Source organism: Filicampus tigris, chromosome 6, assembly GCF_054856515.1.
Source record: "Filicampus tigris isolate MCC_2025a chromosome 6, RoL_Ftig_1.0, whole genome shotgun sequence".
Classification (NCBI taxonomy): domain Eukaryota; kingdom Metazoa; phylum Chordata; class Actinopteri; order Syngnathiformes; family Syngnathidae; genus Filicampus; species Filicampus tigris.
This window is the reverse complement of record NC_141222.1, coordinates 15,700,490-15,724,353: the sequence shown is the minus strand read 5'-3', so window position 1 is coordinate 15,724,353 and position 23,864 is coordinate 15,700,490. Positions and strand designations below refer to the sequence as shown.

Here is a 23,864-nt window from a genome sequence, read left to right as displayed (position 1 = left end):
GCCTGTGATTGGCCGGCGACACAAGGTTACAAAACCTTGCCGGAGTCAAGTTTCATAACCACGTAAAGGACGTCGAGGAATTATTGCTTGAAACGACGTTCCTTCACACTCAAATAATCATTTAAGAACGTGAATAAAACACGTCAGCGATTGCCGGTGTTTTGTTGCATACTCTTTTATCATAGGATGCAGTCTTTTCCAAACAATGCTTGTAATGTGTTGTGCAACGAGCAGAGCTATAAAGCACACACTGTGTCGCCTATACTTAACTCGAAATTCAAAAACTTGTGTTAAATAAAAGTAAGTAGGTAAAAGTACTGATTCAATCTCTTGAACAATACAAACAAGAAAACGGACTTATATATACTTTAAAAAAATCTACACACAAAATAGTTTTCCTTTACTGTACAGTGCTTGTAAAAAAAGATGAAACAATAAAAATTTTTAAAAAAGAAACTCGACGGGCCGATTAATGGGGTGGATTATAGAGTAATACCAATAAATCAACGTCCATCTGTCAGTATGTAACCAATGTATTATTTTTTTGTTTCCTCTCCTCTCTCTCTCTCTCTCTCTCTCTCTCTCTCTCTCTCTCTCTCTCTCTGTCTCTCTGTCTCTCTCTCTCTCACACACACACACACACACACTCATGGCAAGACATACAACGAAAGAAACGGCATCTTTTTTTACTCCATTGGTAAATGTGACTTTGTAAAACAATATAACACTACACTTTAATTTCCCGTGACAATAACGACCCAGGGGAACATCAAGGAGAGCCTTAAAGGGTTTTTTCCCACCCAAGTTTTACAAAACATATTACAGCATTTTAACATTGTGTAGGCCATATATTTGTGAAATAATCAAAGACATACAACTGTTAATTCCCATGTCCACCATTATCTAATCTAAGGTACAGTTTAGGCATTGTCTTCACGTACCTAGGATTTTTTTAACAACCTAATATCCGTCTCCTCCCCGCCTCTGTAGAAATACACATCCAAAAAAAATCGCATCTACACTAAACCACGGAAGTACCTTTACAAGCATGTCAAGCCAATAGGTGGCAGTAGTTAGCCAAATACTGTCCATTCAAAAGGAACTTCCGTCCGGGGAAGTACCTTGGGGCAGGGAGTGCGATGGCGGCTGGATCCAGGCGGACTGTGAATGGACAGGAGATGGCAGAGGGAAGTGACGGATCAGGATGTGAGGTAGGAGGAGAATTCGGTAGCGGGAGAGACGAAAGTTGGCAGGAGGTGAAGGCAGGAAAATCTAAACGAAAACGCTATAAATTTGGGAGGGACAGAGCTTGTGATAGTTCGGATGAAGCAAATAAGGAGCAAGCAGAAGGGAGTGAAGAAGAATGCAAAATTATTGTTAAACTGGAACAAGAAGGAGCGTCGTTCGGTAAGTGGAACCCAGTTCTCCTTACCAAGGGAATAAGCAAGCAATTAGGAGAGGTGCGTCAAGTTATATCAGCAAAGGCTCAAACAGACCAAAGTATTCCGCTTTTAAGGCTTGCTATTTGATGAAAGGCTGACATGGAAGCAACACATTGAGGAGATGAGAGAGAGGTGCCGAAAAAGTAACAATGTCCTGAGGTGTCTGGCAGGTCGGGACTGGGGTGCAAGCAGGAAAGCACTTATAAACACGTACCAAGCCATGATGAGGTCCAGGCTAGACTATGGGTGCGTGGCGTATATGTCGGCAGCAGAGAGTCATCTGAAAAAGCTAGACATAGAGCAGGCAAAAGCACTAAGGATATGTTGTGGCGCTTTCAAGTCATCTCCTACTGCTGCTCTACAAGTCAAAGTGGGCGAAGAACCACTAAGAATAAAAAGAGTGTTGCTGATGCGGGCATATTGGGTGTATTTGAAGGGGCACAAGAAATCTCACCCAGCTAAGGAAATCTTAGAAGAATGTTATGAGCACAGTAAGACAAACCTCAGGAGCCTTGGATGGGTAGGTAACACAAAGGCAGAGAGGATAGGGCTATGCAGAATGCGATACACATCAAGTGCTCCAGTATCAAAATACCCCCCATGGCTGTATCAAGAACCATCCATGGATTTCAATATCCGGAATAGAATTAAGGAGACTACAGGGGAGAAGGATGTGGGAGCAGTGGTACAGAATTATATTGAACAAAATTATGGAAAGGCAGTGGGGGAAGAGTGAACTTCCTGTGGGTTCCAGCACACGTTGGGGTGGATGGTAACAAGGAGGCAGATACCCTGGCAAAGCAGGCAGTCAGGTTTAAAGAAGTAAGTAAGAGCATTTTCAAAAACCAAATGCAAAAGATATGGCAAGAGTACTCGGATAACCATGAGACAGGAAGACATCTATACAGCAAGTGGGTGGAGGACAGACTCTGGGCAGGAACAGGAAGGAGGAAGTGGCCATCACACGGCTCAGGCTGGGTCACACAGGGCTTAACAGCACACTCAAGATAATAGGAAAACACCCTACTGGCAGATGCAGTGAGTGTGATGAACTAGAAACAGTGCAGCATGTAATGATGGAGTGCAAGAAATACGAGACAGAGCGATGGTAGGTTGATGAGATATTTGAGGAAAACAGAGCTAATGGACAGAATTTAAAAGGGCTGGCTTTTTTTTTTTTTACTGCCAATCGACTGTGCCACACTCCAGTCCGGTAGGTGGCGGAAATGCACCTAAAAGCAGGATGCTAAGAAGAACTAAGAAGAAGAAGGAACTACCTTGGACATATCTGGAGGTCAAGAGCCAACCTTGTCGTAATGCGTGTACTCTTCAACGAGAAGCAGTAGTTGATTGCGAACAAATAAGGAAGCAGGAAGCACCTGAAGAATGGCTATAACCAACGCAGCTTGGCGGGCATCCATGTTGTCTCTCTTGAAAACGCAAGCCACGCCCCCCCACCGCTGAGCGATATTTAAAACGAAAGACTCACCGTGGTATGGAAGCCTCAATGCGGCCTCAGGGTGTGTGTCTCCTTCTAGGACCCAGAAGCCTTGACCGTGGCCAACGGGAAACTGAAACCTCACCGTAGCCATTGAAGCCTCACCGCAAAAATAGACGGTAGACAATAAAAAAATGGGCTTCTGACTATGCTTAATCCGTTTTTTTTTTGTCTTTTTAAGGTACCCGTCTATCGTTTATCGCCTACAAAATGGGCGTTCGTCATAGGTGGATAGGCAGAATGCCCAGGTCTGCAATTAAACACTGCTTAATTTAAATAAATACAAAATGATAAATACACAATACATTATAATTACTAATTTTAATGAGAAAAAAATGAATGCTACAATAGTTACAGTACACCTTATCATGCTTGGTGGTCTATAGTCCGTTAATATTGGTGAAGGGGGAGGAAACTCGCATGATGTTGTTGTTTAGTCTTGTTCTCAGTTTCACAGCCATCATATATATGCCTTCAAAAAGTAGTACATTTTAGTCAGAGTAACAGTGATCATCTGTGAATGGTTTTGCTACAAAACAAAGTCGGCCAATGCTCTTTGAATGTCACACTAATGTTGATTCATTAACATGCAAATACAAGTGCTAAGTGTGGAAGAGCAGGTTTCACAACATGACCTATTTCACAACTGTTAATTATAGCCATGATACACAGGTAAAAACCATTGTGATATTTTCACTGGCTGGAGATCATAAGACTTGATGTGGTTTCTGTATGTTAGTCAACAGTTGTTTTTCTCTCTCTCTCTCTCTCTCTCTCTCTCTCTCTCTCTCTCTCTCTCTCTCTCTCTCTCTCTCTCTCTCTCTCTCTCTCTCTCTCTCTTATGAGTTTGGCCTATACACCACCATGCTAGATTTGAAATAGAAGTCTTAATCCTTGTCTTTTTTTAATGACATTTACAATTTTGGAATTACTTCCTAATTTGAAGTGTAATACCCCTATTTTCATCCATCCACTGTATATTTTTGCAGAGGAAAGGTTTTCATTTGAGATTTACATTAGATAGCGCCATTCATTTGGACTCTCAAATCTGTGAATTTACCATGGGCACTTTGCAGAACTAGTGTACCGAAAACATGATGTTTTCACCTACATGCTTGATTATAGTGATGTGTTCTTTGAGTCCTACCCAAATTGTTTCATCGTCCAAAAACAGCAGGTTGAGTTCATGCAAATTGCTCAACTTTGGTTTTATGTTCCAAGGCAAGATATGGGAAGCTATTGAGACACAGCTGATTATACCAGGTAGGATTTATTTTTATCCTTGAGTTTATTTTCATAGAAAAAACATTCGTAATTGTTTGGTAAATATACAAACTCTGATGGCACAGAGGGGGGAGGGGTGTACTACATCCCACGCATGCGCAAAAAAAACAGAGTAGTTGGTGGCATCTCCGGTGGCTTTTGCTGTGTATTCTTCGGTCATTTTACGGTCCGACGTGCTGACTTCTAGGCCAATGCCACAGTTGGTCACGACGTCCGACGTCAGATTGGTGCGAAGAGGCCTTTACGGTATGTGGAAGATTGATTGCAAGAGACTGGACAAGATTCACATAATTTCACTGATTGTCCTGCAATTTGTTGGCAGACCATCTCAGTGCCATACAGAAAGGAAAAGACATACTACAAGGAAAACAAAAACTTTTACTGCTCTTGAAAGGTCCACACCACGTATGCTGCCGATGGGCACTCCAATCCAACGATGCCTTTTCAAACGTTTGCGGCGTCTGAGTTTTTCCAGAGAGAGATGGAAGCAACCAGGCAGCGTTTGGATGCAAAGGCTGAGAAGAAGAGGAAAAGGGAAGAGACTCCTCAAAGCGGGCGTCTTTGTCGTTCCTGCCGTCAGGTGCTAAAGTAAAGTAAAGACCTGACAGCCCTCAATTCGTATAGCTTTCCCGGGGCATGCGGGCAAATACATTTACTGACCAACCAAGGTTTACGCTCTATATAAGGGCATGGACAGGGAGATGACCTGGTCAGAATTTCAGGCATCCCCCCTTTTATGACACACAGCAGCAGTGATGGCTGGAGAGTTGGAAGTGATTGCATGGGTGTGTGCAGTTTATGTACATAATATTATGTTAATAATACAAAATACAGTGAGTCTGTATGGGTGTAATATGAAGTTCATTGTACCGGTAGTATTTTTTTTTCCTCATGTTCATTCTTGCTGAATGTGATAACGAGGAATACCTTCATTTGGTGTAATTAAAACATGTTTTTTTTTTTTTAACTATTTACTCTTATTCATCCTTGTATTTAATTTTTGTATCCAGTCAGGCAGTGCATGTTCTTTGTGAATAAAAATCTGTTTAAACAGGTTTCGTTTCAACCTCTTAATAGTCCAGTGCAATGATGAGTTTACAGTAAATACAATAAAGCTAATCAGCTCCATTGAGAAAAAACGTTTAAACATATTTATGTACATCTTTTAAAATTAACAAATTTGCTAGAAATTCACATCAATAGAATGGCAAATGAGCTTTAAATGACCCAAATGACACTCACACAGAGTGTTTGGATTTATATTGTTTTTCCATAGAATTTTTAATACGGCAACAACATTACACAACATTACAAAACATTATATAAAACTAAACCACTTTGGTCATTTAATGCCTTCGAATTCTCATTAAACTAAATTAAGAATGCTCAAAAATCAACATTTGAGCAATGTAGACACGTAAGTGACATTTATTCGCGCTCCGGTCGGGATTCGAATCCGGCTCTCCAGGAGACGAGCTTCCTCTCGCGACATACTCGTTTATCGCGATGGTTCGGGCGTGTCCACTATCCGCGGCTGGCCCCGCAGTGACAGGCGGGGAGTATATACTGTCCAGTAGACGAACGAGGAGTTGTTGAAAGCCATTTATTATAGGTTTTAGTTTTTGAGATATTACGTTCTTTTAAATCTCTAATGCAGACTCACCGTCGGACACTGTCTTCAAAATTTTTTAGACGTAATGCAGACTAACCGTCGGACACGATGATTGAAACAAGGCTGCCCGTGACCAAAAAGAACTATGATTTATTTGTTTATTATTTGTGACAGAAATACACAAGGAAAACAAATCTTATTGCTGTTTAAAAAATAACATGCGAGAATTGTAATATTTTGGCGAAGTATTTGGTTTGAAGTGGCATGGTTTCGTTGCTTTCCAAATGTCCACCAGGGAGCGGTGTTGAACTTTTTGTGCTCAGCAAAGAACGTGTTGGATTAATTTAATGCAGTTTTTCTACCTTTCATTGGCATATTTCTCAGATCAGAATCAATATTTGAAAAACAGTAAGTGCATTTCTGGAAAAAGTTCGTACTAATAAACAAAAACAGAATTTGGGGAAATGATCTTAGCATTTTAAGAAATAAATTAGAGGTATACAACGTCGTTGTAACCTAAACAACTTTACGCAACAATACGAGACTTCGTAAATCGAAAATTGAGATGGTCGGAACTGAACGAGGCAAAAAAAACAAAACAAAAAAATCCCACCCCAAAACGATCCACCTCCCCTTCAGGGAATCGGATCCCGGTCTCCTCCACGGATGGCCACGCCCGGAACCATCGCGATAAACAAGTGTCTCGCGAGAGCAATTTCGTCTCTTGGAGATTTATGTTCAAATTCCGACTGAAGCGAAAATAAGTGTCACTTACGTAACCTATATTGTTCAAATGTTGATTTTGAATCATTCTAAATTCAGTTTAATAAGAATTCGAAGGCATTAATAACCAAAGTGCTTTTGTCTCCAAAGTGACGTATTGTCTTTATTCTAGACTTTATTGTAGTTAATAGCCGTTACGTTGGGCTTTATTAATGTTGACTGGTAACACTGAAAAAGGAAACGAGATCGCAATTCAAGTTTAAACAAATGTTTTTATTCACACAAAACATCCACTTTGTCTGACTCTAAAGTGACAAATGAAAAATAAATGATAAGTACAAGTGAGAAGTTGAAACAAAGGCATTCCTGTTATAAAAACGTGGCACCATCACCTTGAACAAGATTGAACATGAGAAAAAAACAAAACCCAACGAATATAAAAAAAGAATAAACATGACACCCACGCAGAATTCATAGTAAATAATACACAAACAAAAATTCACAGGGTTCTTTACGGGCCCCTGGCCACTGCATGACTGTGTCGGGTTCCATCCACTTAAATTGATCAATCATAATAAATCATTTTACTATGCATTTCTTGTACGTCAAGTTACATCTTAAGGAATGGCCTGAATAAGATATTAAGTCCAACTGACAAATGGTAAATGTTCAGTTAGTTTTTTTAAACTGCACTGCAAAAAGAAATAAATACATCCTAACGAGCAAAAAGTAACTACACAGTCAGAAGTAAGCTAAACGGACGCTAAACCGATTTCCATTCACTACCATTGTACCCTAAAATCACTACCGATGCGATATTCTTTTGGCCAATACGGCTGGCGGTGGCGATGCGGGCGCGTTTTGGCCAGGAAGTTAACACTAACAGGAGGCGGCCAGGAGGATCGCTGTTATATCAGTGATTTTAAACACAGAAACCTAGATGCACGTAGGCAATTCTATGGGTTGATTTGAATGAAAATCCCAAATGTTTGCGTCGTAATCATCAGAGCTGTGCACCTGACCCTGTTTTGCCGGTCAGTCCTCCCTCCTCGACCTAGGCACCCTTCCGTCCTTGTCCCTCCGTCCTTATTCCAAAAAATTATCGTCCTCCGCACCCGTCCTTCCTCGTCCTTTTAAAGCGCTTCCGTCCTTACATTAAATCGGTCCACCCGAGATTATTTTTATGTGTGTGGTTGCGCGTATTCGTGAAGAAGAGGTGAGAGGACAGTACATCGAGCTATCACTGCTGTGTGCCTACCCAGATATACGGTGTTACTCCGCTTTGATGACCAGCAGAGGCAGTGCAGGAATGAATTTGTAGTTAGATAGCACCGAAGACCGTTCTCTGCATTTTTCCCCTGCTGATGTAATAATGCGGCCGTCAACCACACAAGGGCGCCATTTATTCAACTAGAGCTCCCAACCTTAATTTTGACAGCTCTCAAGCTTTTGATTTGTTGTTATTGCTACTCTGTTTGCATAGATTAACAATGTTCCTGGCCTTTCACCTTTCCTGTGTCTGTATAAATATTGTTCTCATGCTGCCATTTTATTGTATTAAAAAATAATAAATACATAAATAATAAATAGGATTTCTCTGATGAGCCGTCGAGCAGTAAAAGTCCATCTTTGCAACAGGGACTCTCCTCTAAATTTGGCTGCACAGTGAGCAGAGGTCAGCTGCTACAGGAAGTAAATAAAACTGAGTTAACTGAGTTATTTTTTGTGCGGCCCTTACAGTATTATTTCTCCAATTGCAGCCTTTGCCATTTGAATGGCATTCTGCTACATTGCAATGTCGTTTTGAATTTGATTACCGGTAGTTGTTCAGCCCGGAGGCTATAAGTGCTTGTTATGCCTCAAATGGTGTAAATACTTTGTAACAATGTGCCTTAGACGAAGGTGCAAATGCTTGAGCGGTGACGTATGGCCAGGAACATACAATCACATGCAAGCGTGCACTTACATGTTTGTGCTCATTTATCAATGTGGGAACCCTCCGGTAGCTGAATCTCAGACAAGTGTACAGGAATGCGTGCTGACTCAGGGTCAGCCTTATCTGGCCCAGCATAACCTCCCTGCCGTGTTTGGGTTCCCAGCACAAAATGCACATCCCCAAACGTCCCAGTACCACTTTGATGGAGCGTATGCGTTTCAGGATGACGTGAAGCTAGCAACGTTAATGAGGTACATGAAAGGAGCCTCGACTCATCATGGCCAAGTGAAGTGTGGGTGAGGGAGCGAGAGTACCGGCATGTAACCCGAATGCATAGTTGTCACAGTCAAGTCACCACTTGCTACAGCTGTCACACTTCGAACGAGCTTCAATGCACAGTACGTAGTTATTACACTGCTAAAAGAACAACAGGCAACACCTGACACCGTGGTACATTGTGTTCGCAGGATTTTCTCCTCTTGATGTACACAAAACCAAGTTGTTTAGATAATTTATTTAATTTATCGTCAGCGCAATAGAACCTGCAAAGTTAAAAAAAAAAAAAAGTGGTACAATTTTTACTTCACCATACAAGCTCTACAAAGATAGTGTTTAAAAGTCAAAACAACACTTTGCCTTAAAACCATCATTGTTTTTTGCTTTACTTTTAAGTGATACCGATGTCACTGATAGACCGTAGAACCAGAAATTGAAGTTTAATGTCGGAAAGGGTCTGGCTGCTCAGTAAAATAGGATCAGTTGGCTGTTAATTCAATATCACAAGGTAGATATACTTATAAAACTGAAAGTAGGTGCCTAATATATCTAGAGCTTCATTAAAGTGGATTCAAAAGGGAAGTAAACCCAAACATATTTTTTTCAAGAATATCTTCTATGCAGGCCCAGTAGTTGAAAGTTTGTTGAAAGTAGTTTGTGGAATAAGAGTTAATCCACCCGTTTTAGCCATCTCTGGGGGCGGCCGTTTTGTCATTTCTGTCGATTGAAAATGACATCACAACTACCCAGGAGCCGTGATTGGTCGTTACCTGAGCCCTGAGCAGTTGTGATGTCATTTTCAGTCTACAGAAGTGAACAAATGGCTACCCCCACAGATGGCGAAAAACGGGTGGATTTTTCGGCTTTACTCCACAAAAGCAATATTAATCAGAATGCCGTGTTTCAACTAGTGGGCCTGCTGGGAACATATTCTTGAAAATAATGTATTTGGGTTGATTTCCCCTTTAAGGGCTTTTACTTTTTATTTTCCTTAGACTGTGGCCAATTTCTCTTTTTCACCCATCCATTGTCTATGTCGCTTATTCTCATCACGGTCGCGGATGAACTGGAGCTGATGTAGCTGACGTTTGACGAGAGGCGGGGTATACCATGGACTGGTCGATGACAGAATTCAAGCAGATGCAGTAGGTGCACATCTGCGAATATCAACAATTTGGTGCTGATCCAGGACAATTCAGCTGTGACGGAGGTCTGCGTTCTACCAGGTCTCATTACGTGTGTCTCTCTTCCATGCCGTAGGCTTTAGCTACAATGGGCCCCACTGTTGTGCAATATGAAAGTACTGTTACTGTACAACAAGTTATGTAAGAAGCAATTGAGGACAGCATCTAGAAAGGCAATCGGCCGGTACCCGCCTCCCTGACTCCCTCGTTGGCACAATCGGGGCTTAACTGGCATAGCTGAATGTGGCCATAACAGTAATCCACTTCTGGATCGAAACAAGCAAACAAATGACTGAAGAGATTATGAGGAATTATTTGTGGCGTGGCCTCCCGGTACACCCGATATTACATCAGACCATACATATGACCCAAGTGTTTTATTTTAATACATTTAATAGTGCACTTGGATTAAACTGTACAGAAATAATATTAATAAAAAAGATAAAGCGTTTTTTTTTCATTTCCGTAACTGATCTTAACATTTACAATACAATACAACAAAACGATACAAAACAAACATATCTGAGGTATAAATATATTTGTTTTAAATTAACGGTCATTTTCATGTGTTATTTGGTTGACGCGGTTACATGAACGATATGGACAATGGCATAAGTGAAGTATGCATAAAGCAGTGTTAAAACAAGTGAACAACTACACAGTGAGAAGCTTGTCTTCCTTCCTTTTTTTGTGAAAGCACACTAACATGCATTCTGCCCTCATCTTTACAGTAAAACCTGTAAAATCTCCTCCTTTATAAAAGGACCTTTTCTCTTGCAGTTCTCTTTTTCTACGTTGGACGTGGTGCTGTGTTGTCATGCATTGTGACAGTCAATATTCTCAGAACTCGGGGAACATGTTTGTGGGCATACCAAGTAGAATTACATTTGTGTTGTGGAAAAGGTCGGAAAGATAAAGGGTGCTTTTTCTTGGATTTGGTCCACTTGTGTTGAATGGTCCTCAACACTAATCATTCCTCGTAATGGAACGTTCAGGGAGGGTGTCATGGTGCTTTCCTGCTGCTTTTGGTGAGCCAGCCACCGCTTCGTATCCTCTCCTTTCCATTCCGCATATCAGCTCAATCCAGGCCGGCACATTCACATCTTTCTTCAGCCATGCACTCATCAATCCGCACGACATCATAAATATTGTACGCGCTTCCTCCCGCGCGTTGTAACAGAGACAAAATAAAAAAGGACGGACGTGAGACAAAACAGACAGCATTAATATTAAGTGTGAAAAGAGTAGTTAGTGTATGTACACTGGAGTATGCTGATCTTAACTATTGGTTGCTCTCATTACACATGCGGTCACCTTTGCTTCTCAGAAGCAATAGCACTCTTTGGGTAAAGCCTCACTCATCAATGTTCTTTGGCCCACATAAATACTTAGATGGCAGGACCAGAGGGCATTTTAAATGGTAACATCAATAATATGGTTGGGGAAAAAAAAAAAACAGAAGTCCTTCAAATCCAGGAGCCATGGTTTGTCCTGTGTTTGTAAAGAGGCAGAGGATGGTGTTCCTCTCTCAAGTCAGTCTCATTTGTCCGCGGGCAACGTGAAGGAGTCGCGAATCCGCGCCGCCTCGGCGGCACACAAGTGTCCGTGCAGTTTGTTGTACCACTCTGGGAAGCGACCCCTGTGCAAGTAGACAACAGAGCGTGTCAACACATGGCACTCAAGCGTCATTCACAAAGGCCTTTGTTCACACCGGAGCTTCGTCGGGCTCGTTAGCCAAAAATCCCATCCCGAAGCTCTACTTTGATTTGCAAGTGGTCACAGAAGACTGGTCGTGTCAACAGGTTGCAGTGGTAACAAATTAGTTTTCAGTAAGTAAGCTGGTGACATGGACTACAAGAGCAGTGAAACCTTGAACATAACTTGTTTGATTCAGGTAGACTTCTAAAATGACATTTCAATCATAAAACATTTGGTTATTGTACACTGTGGCAATTTTATAAATGATATCATCATTGGATGTCTGTCAGAAGCAAAGAGCTGTGACTGATTTCCTTGTTTTGGAAGGGGAGCCACTAATAAACATTTTCAAATCCAAAATGGTGGATACGTTAAATTTTTTTAAACAGTTTGTTTGAACTAGTATTTTAACTACACACTGCACTCTAACACACTGCACTTTGGTTTAAAAGAACACAATTTTGGGTCAAAAATTGACCGATCCACTACTTGGGTCAATTTGACCCAACTTTCTGGGTTATTTTGCAGAAAACAACCCCAAAAACATGGCTGTTTTGTACAAAACAACTCAAGAAGGTGGGTCAAATTGACCCAATTTGTGGATCGGTCCATTTTTGACCCCAAATTGTGTTATTTTTATCCCAACTGTTTTAATAGTGTGTTGACATTTCAGAAAAATATGAATTATAAGTTGGGTAAATTGAGCAGGGCTCATTATGTTTGACTGCCCCTCGCATAATGTGTAAATAAAAATGACAAGGAGGAAAGTTTGTCACTGCAATCAAAATATTTCCTCTTCTACTAATGCCACACTTTCTTTGTCTTGGTATTTTCCGTTAGTCTAGAAATCCTGTGGCACTATGCTGCCTCTCTGAGGTTAGTCTTGGTACTATGCTATTTTGGTTAGGGTTAGGCCAATTTTTGTCTTTGGTATTTGTGTGGGTCTCTCACTTATTAAACATTGATTTGACTCTTTAAACAAGTTGTGCCTCCGCACTTTGAGACACCAGATTGTCCACACAAAAGACGCAATACCGCCTACACGAGGTTTGAAAAAAAACAATTGAAAAATTGCATTTCATGGGATTTCTGCTCTTCAGACTTCGTAAAACCGAGCTGGCTAGAATGAAAGAAAGGATTTAGGGCTGTCAGTGAGAACAAGGCCTGAGACAAATTTGAACGTCCAAATAAAATAAAAAAAACACTGACCTGCAGTCAATTCTGGAAATATGCGTGAGTCGAGACTTGTTGGCTCCGTAGGGCTCAATAAAATAGCGTGAGAGGAGAATGTTGGCGCGCACGCCCACCACGGGTGCTGCGCCGTGATCTACTGATGTAGCCACCAGTGCGCACGCCCCCTTTGGCAAGTCTGTTATCCATGTTCTAGTGTAAACAAATAAAACGAGTTAGACCACAAGCGTGGCAGCTGAGAGGGGGTCAAGACTGAGATATTTACCTTAGCACCAGGTGGTCCCTCATGGGGTGGGGGGCCATGGTGTTCCGCACGTACTGGTACACCTCGGTCCTCTCATCCAGGCTTTCCACCACGCGACTCTCGTATAGGTCCTCATCCCAGCGCGCCTGCTCTCTCAGGATCCGGGTCAGGACTTCCTCCGGAGCTGCAGGCACCTCCACGGTCGCCTTCCACAGCCTCAGCGGGAAGCCGTCGTGTACCTGAAGGAAGCGACAGCACACGCTCACTAACCAGGTCTGTTTGGAAGGATTTTTCGGGGATCATTCAGTCCACCCGTAATTGAATTAAAACAATATACGTACAGTATGTAGAGATTTATGAACAAACAAAATACTTGTCAGAAGTGCAATTCCTACTTACTTCTGTATTTCAAATTATTTGGATTGTTTCTTAGGTAATGTAATTTCTTGAGAAGGTGTATTTCGAGTTTTCGCTGTTAGCTGTAGACATCAATATGATTTAAAAAAAAAAAGAAAAATGGTGAATCCATGTAACATAAGGTTCACATTTTGAACAGATAAGTTTTCCGCCGTATTCTAATTTATTGAGCTGCACCTATAAATCCAGTTGGTAAATCTAGCAACAAAGTTCTCATTTTCCATGCCTTTTCTAAGACTGGAAAATTGGTCAAATATTTTCCAGGTTTTCCAGGAGGCGTGGCCACCCTGGCCTGATTGCTTCTGCTTGATGAAGTCATTGGCGAAGAGGTGCATCTCTAGCTCAATAGTTTGCCGTTTTAGTGTCTCTTGCAAGTCAATGTGGTGTCGTGTGCCGTTGATTTATTATGTGATGTGTTCAGGCACCACGGCCAGTTTGTGCCCTCCAGCCAAGTCAGCTGCTTCTTCCTTCCATCAGATGATAGAGATGGCACGTTGAATCCTGAAGCCTTGTGACTTTGAGATAACCCCTCTTAGAGGGACCGTACACACTAAACATGGGAAACGTTGCCTATGGGAGATTGGTGTGTGTATGTGTGATGCGCTGATGTCATACTGGGACACGGTCCAGTGCTGGGGAGAGGAATGAGAAGCCAAGGGTCGGGCTAGTTTCACACGGATGAGTTTCTCAATTCAGGAAACTTTAACTGCTGCTTTTCCACAAGATATTTAGAGAACAAGCACGGGGGTGGGGGGGAGCGGGGTAGGACAGGAAACAGAGCGGAGAAGACACTTTGGCGGCCTGTTTACACTCAGGAGACATGCTGAATGACTGACGATCCCTTTTTAAAAGCTCATTTATCAATAGATTGTTGTGAAGGTTGGATCCAACCCCCCGAGGCACATACTTATGAGTACATGAACTAAGCGCTTGTGTGAGGCGATGAATTACCTTGCGATAGGCCAGCTCAGCTTGCTCCGGGGTGGAGAAGCTGTCGTAACCTTTAAACTTGTCTTTGGCCTCCTTGAGGAGAGCGTCAAGGCCGTCGCGCAGGTACGCCCGGTATTCTCCTCGTCCTGCATCGCCACCCGACAGCTCCTCCAAGCGCCGCGGTAGCAGAGCCTGCTCTACGTACGAGTTCCTACAGCGACTCATCTCCTCGGGGATCTGCGGGAGGACAGAAGGGGCTTTAGTCGGAGTTGCATGTGGTCATCACTGAGGTGCAGTTGTTCAGAGAACAGGGTTAGGATAGATTTTTATTCAGTTTCAATTATTTTTTAACAGCGGATTTGTTCATTTTTATTAGAATCTCTTTTTTCAAATTTTCAATTGCATTTTAGTTTAGTTATTAGTTTGAGTATTAGTTTTTTTGTACAGTATATGCAAATTGAGTATTTATTATAGTTTTTTTACTAGTATGTTTTATATATGGAGTATTTGTCGAGTGCAAGATGAAAAAAATGTCAATAAGTATTGTGTTATAAAGTTAACTACAATTCCCAAACGACGATTTTACCTTCCTTCCTGTACGGAAAAAAAATTATAATTTAAGATGAACCTTGACGGCTTATTCATGGAAAGAATTGATAAAGACTGAAACTTAGGACATTTTCGCTATAATTATATACATTTTTTTTAAGCGCTCTCGTTTTTCCATCCATCTGTCCATTATCTATACCGCTTATTTAATTAGCGAAAATGTTTTTTTTCAGTTATTTTGTTGGTAATGGTTAATTGCCAATGAGTGTATATTACAATCTGCTCTGATTGCTATGTTTGCTCTTTGAATAACCTTTACTGGATGTATATTACAAACAACTTACTGATGTCCAGTTGGATACATTGTAGGTGTCTGTGACTTAGTATTTTCACTAAAAACAACAATGGTGTATCTATGTTTCTGTATTTTGAATTCGGCTTCCACTGAAAAACAGCACAGGCGTTTTGTTTTCATTCCCAAGAGCGTGACTTAAAGCAGACCTCGTGCACGCTCACTGACTTACGAGTGTAAAGCAACACTCATCACTGAGGTAGCAGTCAGTACAATTACCGCCTGCAAGATGGAGGATGCGTTATGATGTTACATAACCAAGCATAAGAGGTGTGATCGTTATCTGCGAATCTTGCCAAAGGGCAATACATTTTTTAGACCTTTGCTAATAGGGCTCCATACATTTGGGGCCAACTTAACAAGCAGTAAATTGATGCTTTTCGCATGCAAAAAGTCTGGTAGATTACAAATTACAGTTACAGATGAGAGGCCAGGCCTCCCCAGACAACAGCACTTTATTTATGTCATGGGAAATGGAATCAAGCATGAAGGGGGATAAGCGGACTAAATAACATGAAACATGTCCTCTTTCTGATTTATCTTATCACTTTATCTTCCCTTTGCAGTCTACTATTTTTCCGGGTTAATGAACACTTAAAAAAACAAAAGAAAAAGCGTATTCCATTTCATAACAAAGGGTTTGCAGAAATGAAAATTATTTGTGAATTATAGACTCCTTTTATGAGCTTTGGCTGGCAAACAAGAGAAATTCAATTAAAGGCCAATCATTGGCTAGGTAACTCTGTTAGCGACTGCAGGATGCAACCATGACAGGAAGCTCTCCCACAATCTGATTAAGCGCTCACTGCTAATGACCCACAGCGTGTCGGCGCTTTAGCCAGTGCTGTTGCATGTCAGCTGGCTGGGACCGCGCCAGAGTTTGGGATTGAAATTGGATTAGTAATTGTGTAGCAGGCTGATTATTTCCCGTTGATCCGCTCCAGCTCTCTCCTTGTGGACACTCGACAACACTTGTAAAGATATTTTTGCTTATTGCTGGACTGTACTGTGGTGGGGAATATTTATCTCGCGTTACCATAGCAGCGTTGGCGGAAAAGACAGCATGGATCGGATCAAGCGGTTATGTAACCGAATGTTTGTTGATGGGACAAACGCCAGGACACGGGTGACTTGCTAATAATATGCAGCTTTAGTAAGAGGCAACTTGCTATCAGCAGATACACCTGAGTCACCATTTTAGACTAGAACCCATATGGAGTGTTCCCCCGCATATTCCCAAATTCAGTTTCACCTATTCGCTTGAGGCGAAGTAAGTTGAGGAGCTTTATTTAGACAAAAGTAGTGCCCTGCCATCACCTTGAGGGATCTATAGGCGATTATAAACCCTTTGTTAGGTAGCGTGTCAATCGAACACTGTACTTTTACTTTACATCCCAAGTACTATAATTGAGGCTATAATTAAGTTGTTGACTACGACTAACCCGGAAGAGTTTTCTGCACTCCTGGATCATGTGCGCCAGGCCGTGGGTCGCGGCCAGGTTCTCGTTCAGGTCTCTCTGGTCCGGCTTTCCCAGAGTCTGCTTCCTGTTCATCACTCTGCGAGGAAGAGCAAAGGGACAGGCAAGAGGAAGAATGCTGTGAGATTTGGAAACGGCATTCGTCATTGGAGCAGAGGCCTACAGTGGGGGGAAAAAAGACCGCATACACCTGCTGAACAAACTGTTTCTGAGTGAGTTCAAGACATTTATGTAATCACTCCAGCTGATTTGTCTCTCTCCAGCTGCACTCCCTTCCCACTTGCCCCTCCATCGACTGTACAGTATCCTGCTCTTTTGTTTCTTTAGTATGAGCCTTTTCCTGTTTGTCCAAGGTATGGCAAACATCTTATGTAAGCTGCCACAAACTGTCAACACCGACCTTTGATGTAAATGAAATAACTCGATGAACACATGCAAACGCACACACATAAACACACCTTGGTGAGGAGCTCTCCTTGCGCCTCAGGGTGTTGAGATGGAATACAGATGGCGCCAGGCAGACAGCCAGGTTGGTGGGCGTCATCTGGTTCTCGCCGACGCTGGCCGTCACGTCGCTCAGCAGGCACAGCAGCGTCCGCAGCGCCTCGCGATTCTCGTCGGGCAGCAGCAGCACAGCGGCGCGGGCGGCCTGGAGGCGGAGCTCTTTGGGCATGTCTGCATGGAAAGATGTCACCGGTAACATCTGTCAGCTTTCGTTTATCTGCTTTGTGCATCTGGGAACACTTCGGGAGGACGGAACACGTTTAAGTGGGATATGAGTGGATAAGTGGGTTATGTAAGAGTGTGTGTGTGTGTGTTTGCGTGCGTGCATTTTACGTGGCTTCACGTTTTCTTCCACCTTATGCAAACATTTCCCAATGCCGCCATCTTGAGCATAACGTTAACAGGACTTCAGTGAGTGAAAGGCCCATGAACCAATTCTGTGAACGTGCACCTCATCCCATAGGTATTTCTTGCACTTGCCTTGTTTGCTTTTTAAGTGTTGAAATTCTTACCCCGCAGGGCTAAAAAAAAAAAAAAAAAAAAAAAAAAATCTGGGGCAGCAGTAACTCATCTGTAAGGACCTGAGTTTTGGCTTCCAGACTATTGCTGAGATGCCCTTGAGCAAGGCACCAAGCCCACCCCCCAGGTCAAGGTGCAGCACTGTGGGCACGCTCCTTTCACTCAGACATATTTCCTTGCGTGTCTACATGTGTTTGATCTGGTTGGCTGTTTCGTGTGCAACACAAATATACAGAAGAATGTGAGTTGAATTTCCCCTTAATATAATTTAAAAAACGAAAATAAAATACACCCCCGGACATACCTTAAAATAAATTAGAAAATGAAAGTAAAACACACCCCCGGACAAATGTGTGTATTCCTTACACTGATAGATTTGAAGAAAGGTCTCCGACAGTTTGCTGGTGAGTAGCGGTTCGGGCAAATCTCGGAAGTACTGTTTGAGCATGTCGGCGACATCATAGGCGGACTGTCCCTCGTAGGTGACCCCGCCCCCGTCGGCCCCGCTGGCCTCGTTCATCTGACGCAGAGCCTGGATACGTGACTTCACTCCCGACTTTCTGAAAAGACCAACCTGGACAGAGATGGATACAGGAAGAGTTATGTCATGCATCCAAATGGAATGCGCAACCAAGGTTTTAAAGCCCAATCCCTGCATTAGTCTCGGTATTGTGTATCAACAAAAATCTGGGCACCAAAGAAAACCAATAAAAAAATGGCTCTAGACTTGAGGTGGTGTTCTTCTGTTGAATAATACAAATTCTTACAAATCCCACAAATCTCAAGCTTACCGCCAACATGGTTACATCACATCAAGTGGTGTTAACTATTTAGTGGGTGCTACCATGAAACTGCTAGCTGTGAAAGAATTCATTGGCAAATTTTAAGAATGGTGTAAAGTGTACAGTACAAGCTTTAAAAAAAAATTGTCACAAGGAGCCTTTTAAAACGCACATGATCAGCTTACCTTTGTTTTGCTATTAAACACTGTCTGACACGCATCCCCTATTTTGGAAGGAACGCACAGCCACATTTTTCTCACTGTTTTTGAGTTAAACAGACAGCGAGTGGTGATGTAACATCTATGCTGACTCTTTGGGCCTCTTTGCCTCAGCATGCGTGTGACAGAATGGCAACACATAAAATAGCTTTGCTTTATTTAAAAAAAAAAAAAAAGATCCAAAAGCCATTGATATGTAACTCCTCTTCAATAAGAAATTATTCTAAAAACTGCTAAATAAGACAATGGTTGAGCTACCAGAGTACATTATTGAGAGAGTCTTCTGTTTTCTAGGTGTGTGACACAATACCTGGTCCAAACACTGGTTTCGCAAGTAGCGCATAGCTTGCTGGATGCCTTGAGGGAGGGGCTGACCAGTGCGCTGGACGATAACTAGCAGCGGAACACCGAACACGTTCCTGCCTTTGTAGTCGCGCACCTTCATTCGCTTCATAAACTTTGGAACAGCCCTGCAACAAAAAGATGCACAACAAAAAAAACAGCTCATCAATATTTACGATGACTCTTTGATGGGCAAATGACTGCTCGTATGTTGTTGACTTGTCAAGAGTAAAGTGGAACCTCTGAAGTCCGAATCCCATGTGGTACACTTTGAATTTCAACCAAAATAAGCCCCTGACGTGTACACAATGACCACGAGACATGTCAACTGACTACATGCGTGTTATTCTTTCTCTTTAATGTGCCTCAATAAGGTGTGTGTGAGAAGGACGAAATGCAGAGGAAGTTACATAAGTAAATGAGCATTCTTGCCCATACTTATTAGTGACAATTGTAAATGTTTAACAGTGGCTCCGCTCATTCATTTTGCATCCCATAAACATTGAAATCATCAGATCTTAAAATCGATCAATTCTGAGATTACAATGAATCCGCTCTGCAACTGATTAAGTTGGTCTTTCACTCTCTTAACTTGGTCATCCATTTACTGTTTACTTTTAAAGAAAACCGCTGCACCAACGGGTGAAGACACTTGACCACACCTCCGGCTTCCAAAGAGCGTGTGAGAGTGTTTTATGTGCAAGTACGGAGGCAAGGCAAGACAAACGGCTGCAGAATCCTGTCTCCAGGTTTACGAGGGGGACGATAAACAAGGCGAGGACGACTGGGAGACGTAGCTTTTAGAGTTGTGCTGGGATATATTGTACTGTGACAAAAGGGGATGGATTCCATCACTTCACACTATTTGTACCTGTTTGTGTGTTTTTACGTGTCCATGTACTCAGGTTAGGCGCGAGCACTGAAATGAATCATCAGATTTATGACTGGCATCTTTTCAGCAAGGGTGTCAAGAGTGTTTAAGACAGCAATGCTATTCGTGATCCTGAACAAGCTCATCTTTGTCAGTGCCGACGTTGTGAAGCCTCAGACTTATTCTGAGAACTGCATTTTGGGAGTATGTAGCAAAGGGAGCAAATTATGATTCTGACTTGGAATTCTGAATATGTGGATGGCTCCAGATGCCAACAAGTGGCCTCTGTCTTTGAGCAAAGCCCAGAAGTTCTATTCCTGTCCTCAAAAATGACCTCAAGCTGGAAAAAAAAAAAACGTGACACAGAAAAACACATAAATCATGACTCCATTTTCTTCACAGAACTTTTCCGTGTACCCTTCTTATTCAGACAACAATGTATAGCATTGTTTCTAGACCTATAGTGGTATTTACAATTGAAGTCAAAATAGATGATTTTTGTGGATTTGTCGTACTTCAATTTTTGTTCTATAAATATATTGAGCTTGTGGATTTCCCCCTGCAATTTTGGTGCAAGTCACATGAGAACAAGTTGAAAAGAAAAAAGGAAAAAATAAACTACATGCAGATGACTAGAGAATATGGATGGTATACCTAAAGCAATTGGGCAATTGCTTAGAATGGAATGAAGGTGATTGAGATGGAAAGGTGGAGAATAATTGTTAAGGACAGATCTTTCCAGCCTCCAGCTCTTGTAACACCATGCGTGTGAACTACAATGATTGCCCCTTCGAGTAAAAGACAATGTAAGCCCCTTCCCAGCAATTACAGGTCTGGGAAAAGAATGTGAAACCCAACCTCTTACGAGAGCCGTCACCACACTATACAATGACCTGCAGATGGAGGAAACTGAGACGGGCTTGGGAGACGAAAGCATTGATTGAGACTCGGACTGCAATTTTTATTACACGTCTGTCTTCACACTGCATCACTTCAATAAACTGAGCTTCTCTTTGTGTGGTGTTGTTCAGTCAACTCACCAGCTGAAGCCATGTTTGTTTGTTGGGGTGTGCCTCTCCAGCAGGGCGGTGAGCTGCAGCAGCGAGAGCTTCTGAAGAAGATTCATCTGCAGTACAGACTGGCAGCTAATCTGGAGCTGGGCCGAGGCCAAACTGGGCCGATGGGAGTTATGGAAGCTCAACCAGCGGAGTTTCTGTGGCCTGGAAAAAGAGGGAAATGGTAAATGTTAAGTAGAAAGTTGGCTGGGGAAAAAAACTGTTGTGCTTGCACTTGTTTTGCATACAAACTAAGGCCATCATTTACAGCCACACATACAGTGTATACACACACCTCTTGCAGTGTTATCAAGCAAGTGATCGGTCTAAAGGATTACAGGGATTTGTGTACACATCAATCAAGAGATTGTCGAAAAACCCCTGTCACCAAATGTAAAGCTGTCGGTGGATTCCGAGAAAAGCAGCAACGGTCCCCATGGCGACCAAGCAGCATTCCACAGAATTACATAAGGAGAGCAGTCGAAGCGTGTCTCCTCCTCATCCTTTGCCGTCACCGGCTATAGAGTACGCTTTGTGAGGGTAGACTTTGTCTTTCTGGTGGACCCCGACTTATTTTTCCATTCGCACATCCTAATACGGGGAATGTTTGCCAGCAGATTTACAGAAGCGGAGGTCTGTGGTGAATCCAAATGATACTTTTTCTTCAAAAATTGTCACTGAACCATGAATAGCCTGTATAAGGTGTATCTTAAACATCAACGTTACGACACATTCTGGGTTGTTGACTGACCTGTTGGTTCTTGTTAGTGACGCCCCAACTCCAGAGTCCCTCCTCTCCCTCATGCCTTCCTCGCCCTCCCCCAGCGGGTTTCCTGTGCTGTCTTGGTCACTTCCATTCTCAGTCTCTTCTAGACGGTTTTGCAGAGGGGAGGACGGGCATGGCGAGGCGGAGTCCAACGCTGAATCAGAATCTCCTTCCTCCTCCTCCTCGTCTTCCTCATCCTCCTCCTCACCGGCTCCAACAGCCTCGGACCAGGCGTTCACGAAGCGCTGCAGGCCGCTCACATCTTGGAGCACTTCCTCGAGTTTTCGTTCATCCCCCTCGGCAGCCTCGTCTCGTTCTATGTACGGGACGTTGTCATAAAAACTGAGGCGGCTGTCCACTGAGCCGGATGAGACTCGACGCATGCGTCTACTTTGCCGTCCTCTCAGGATCACAGAGTTCCCATTATCATTACCATTGTTATTGCGTGAACTCCCGTCTTGCAGAGCTTTGGGGAAAGTGCCTGGCTTGTGACCTTCTGGTAAATAGAAAAAGATTCTGCTTTCGTCTTCTTCGTCCTCTGCTTGCCCGCCATTCTCCTGAATCCTGTGGTTGTTTCTTCGGTTCTGCTCATCAATGCTCATATCAATGTTTTCTTGGCACGGGATAGGCGGGGCCGATTTGGGCGTTGGCTGCCGATCGGATGCTTGCTGGAGAATGCTGAAGGGATCAAATCCTTCCAAGTACATCCCCCCTCTCTTAGCGGAGCCTGCAACGGTGCTGTGGCTTCGAGCGCGGGTCACCGGGCTCGGTGTGCTCACCGCACTGCCGCTGCTGGCTTCTGACTGGCTGCTCCCAGTGCTTCCAGTGCTACCGTTGCTAGTCTGAGTGGAGTAGGACACGGAACGGTTCCTGTTAAGTGTCATAGTCTGAGTTGGATGGTGTTGGTGATTAAGGTTCTGGTTGAGGTTGAGACTTGGGATATCCACACAGTTGAGTCTCCGCAACTTGTCGTCATCAAGACCCTCTTTGATGACAGGGCCGCTGATCTCGATCTTCCCACCACTGATGCTCCCTTTCTTCTTTCTCTTGGAGGTGGTGCCACTACGGAGTCGTAGACTCTCCATCCTCTTGAGGAAGCTCTTGGCTCGTGACCGTGTGCTTTTACCACTGCCACCGCCACGATCCAAACTTCCTCCAAGTTCTCCCATTTTCAGATCGAAGGTGAACTGTCCGAGCTCCAAGGGCGATGGAGGCAGCCCATCAGACAGAGAGTCCTCATTAGCACACACTGAGCCGCCCGTGCCTGACGACGAACACATGCTCGCTACGGAGCTCGCGCGGGTGGCTCCAACGGGAATGGCTTCGTTTGGTGAATGAAGGGTAGCGTCGCAACTCTTCTCCTCTGCTCTTCCGCCACTACCGCTGCTATGGATGGAGCCCACTTCGGGCTGCTCGCTAAGATCGGTCAGCACGCTCTCTGAACTGTTTCCCTCGCACAGAGCCAGCTTGGTCTTTTTGGATACTTGGTCCTTTGCTGAAAGTGATTGCGCGCCATCTGGGTACAATGAGGAGAAAACCTCCAGGTCCTCCATTCGGGACCAGCGCTTGCTGTCTCTCTGAAAGGTCCAGCGGCCACTGATGGCACAGGGCTCATCCTCATCCGAGTCTTCACTCTGAATAAGTGGGAGGAAGACAGTAAATTATTTCCCTCTTCCAGACAATAATAAATACATTCAAGGCGTACATACTTAAGAGTTATCACAGGAACTCGAATACATCTAAAGGTGGTGAAATCTTAAGAAATCCAGTAACCTTGACTATGTGATGCCTACTTGCAGCAATTTCATTCATGTTGACCGAAAACATGTTTCATCACTTCCTGACTTCACGGAAGATATCTGCATACCAGAGAATAAAGGAGCAACATTTACCACACTTGCATCATCTCTATCTCAGGCCCTGGAGGGATTTTTAGAAAATTCTATTATGACCGCTATAGATCACAGTACTGCCAGACAGACTCAGGTCACTT

General features: G+C 43.1%; 1 protein-coding gene and 1 long non-coding RNA gene across 2 annotated transcripts in view; one reads left to right on the top strand and one right to left on the bottom strand.

Annotated features, from left to right (window-relative positions):
- Window positions 1-3,749: 3,749 nt before the first annotated feature.
- Window positions 3,750-5,278, top strand: LOC147145974 (uncharacterized). Its single transcript, XR_015087166.1, has 2 exons — window positions 3,750-4,203; window positions 4,290-5,278. It is a non-coding gene; the product is annotated as an uncharacterized LOC147145974 (long non-coding RNA).
- A 5,039-nt stretch (window positions 5,279-10,317) lies between these two features.
- Window positions 10,318-23,864, bottom strand: part of dlc1 (DLC1 Rho GTPase activating protein) — an 83,820-nt gene continuing 70,273 nt past the window's right edge. The window contains exons 8-17 of the mRNA XM_086032269.1: window positions 21,857-23,505; window positions 21,091-21,270; window positions 19,148-19,307; window positions 18,204-18,411; window positions 17,273-17,489; window positions 16,779-16,893; window positions 14,457-14,672; window positions 13,110-13,327; window positions 12,863-13,036; window positions 10,318-11,594 (exon numbers count right to left, since the gene is read on the bottom strand). Of these exons, the coding sequence (XP_085888395.1) occupies window positions 11,495-11,594; window positions 12,863-13,036; window positions 13,110-13,327; window positions 14,457-14,672; window positions 16,779-16,893; window positions 17,273-17,489; window positions 18,204-18,411; window positions 19,148-19,307; window positions 21,091-21,270; window positions 21,857-23,505 (3,237 nt within the window). The 3' untranslated portion in view covers window positions 10,318-11,494. The remainder of the gene's footprint in view (window positions 11,595-12,862; window positions 13,037-13,109; window positions 13,328-14,456; window positions 14,673-16,778; window positions 16,894-17,272; window positions 17,490-18,203; window positions 18,412-19,147; window positions 19,308-21,090; window positions 21,271-21,856; window positions 23,506-23,864) is intronic.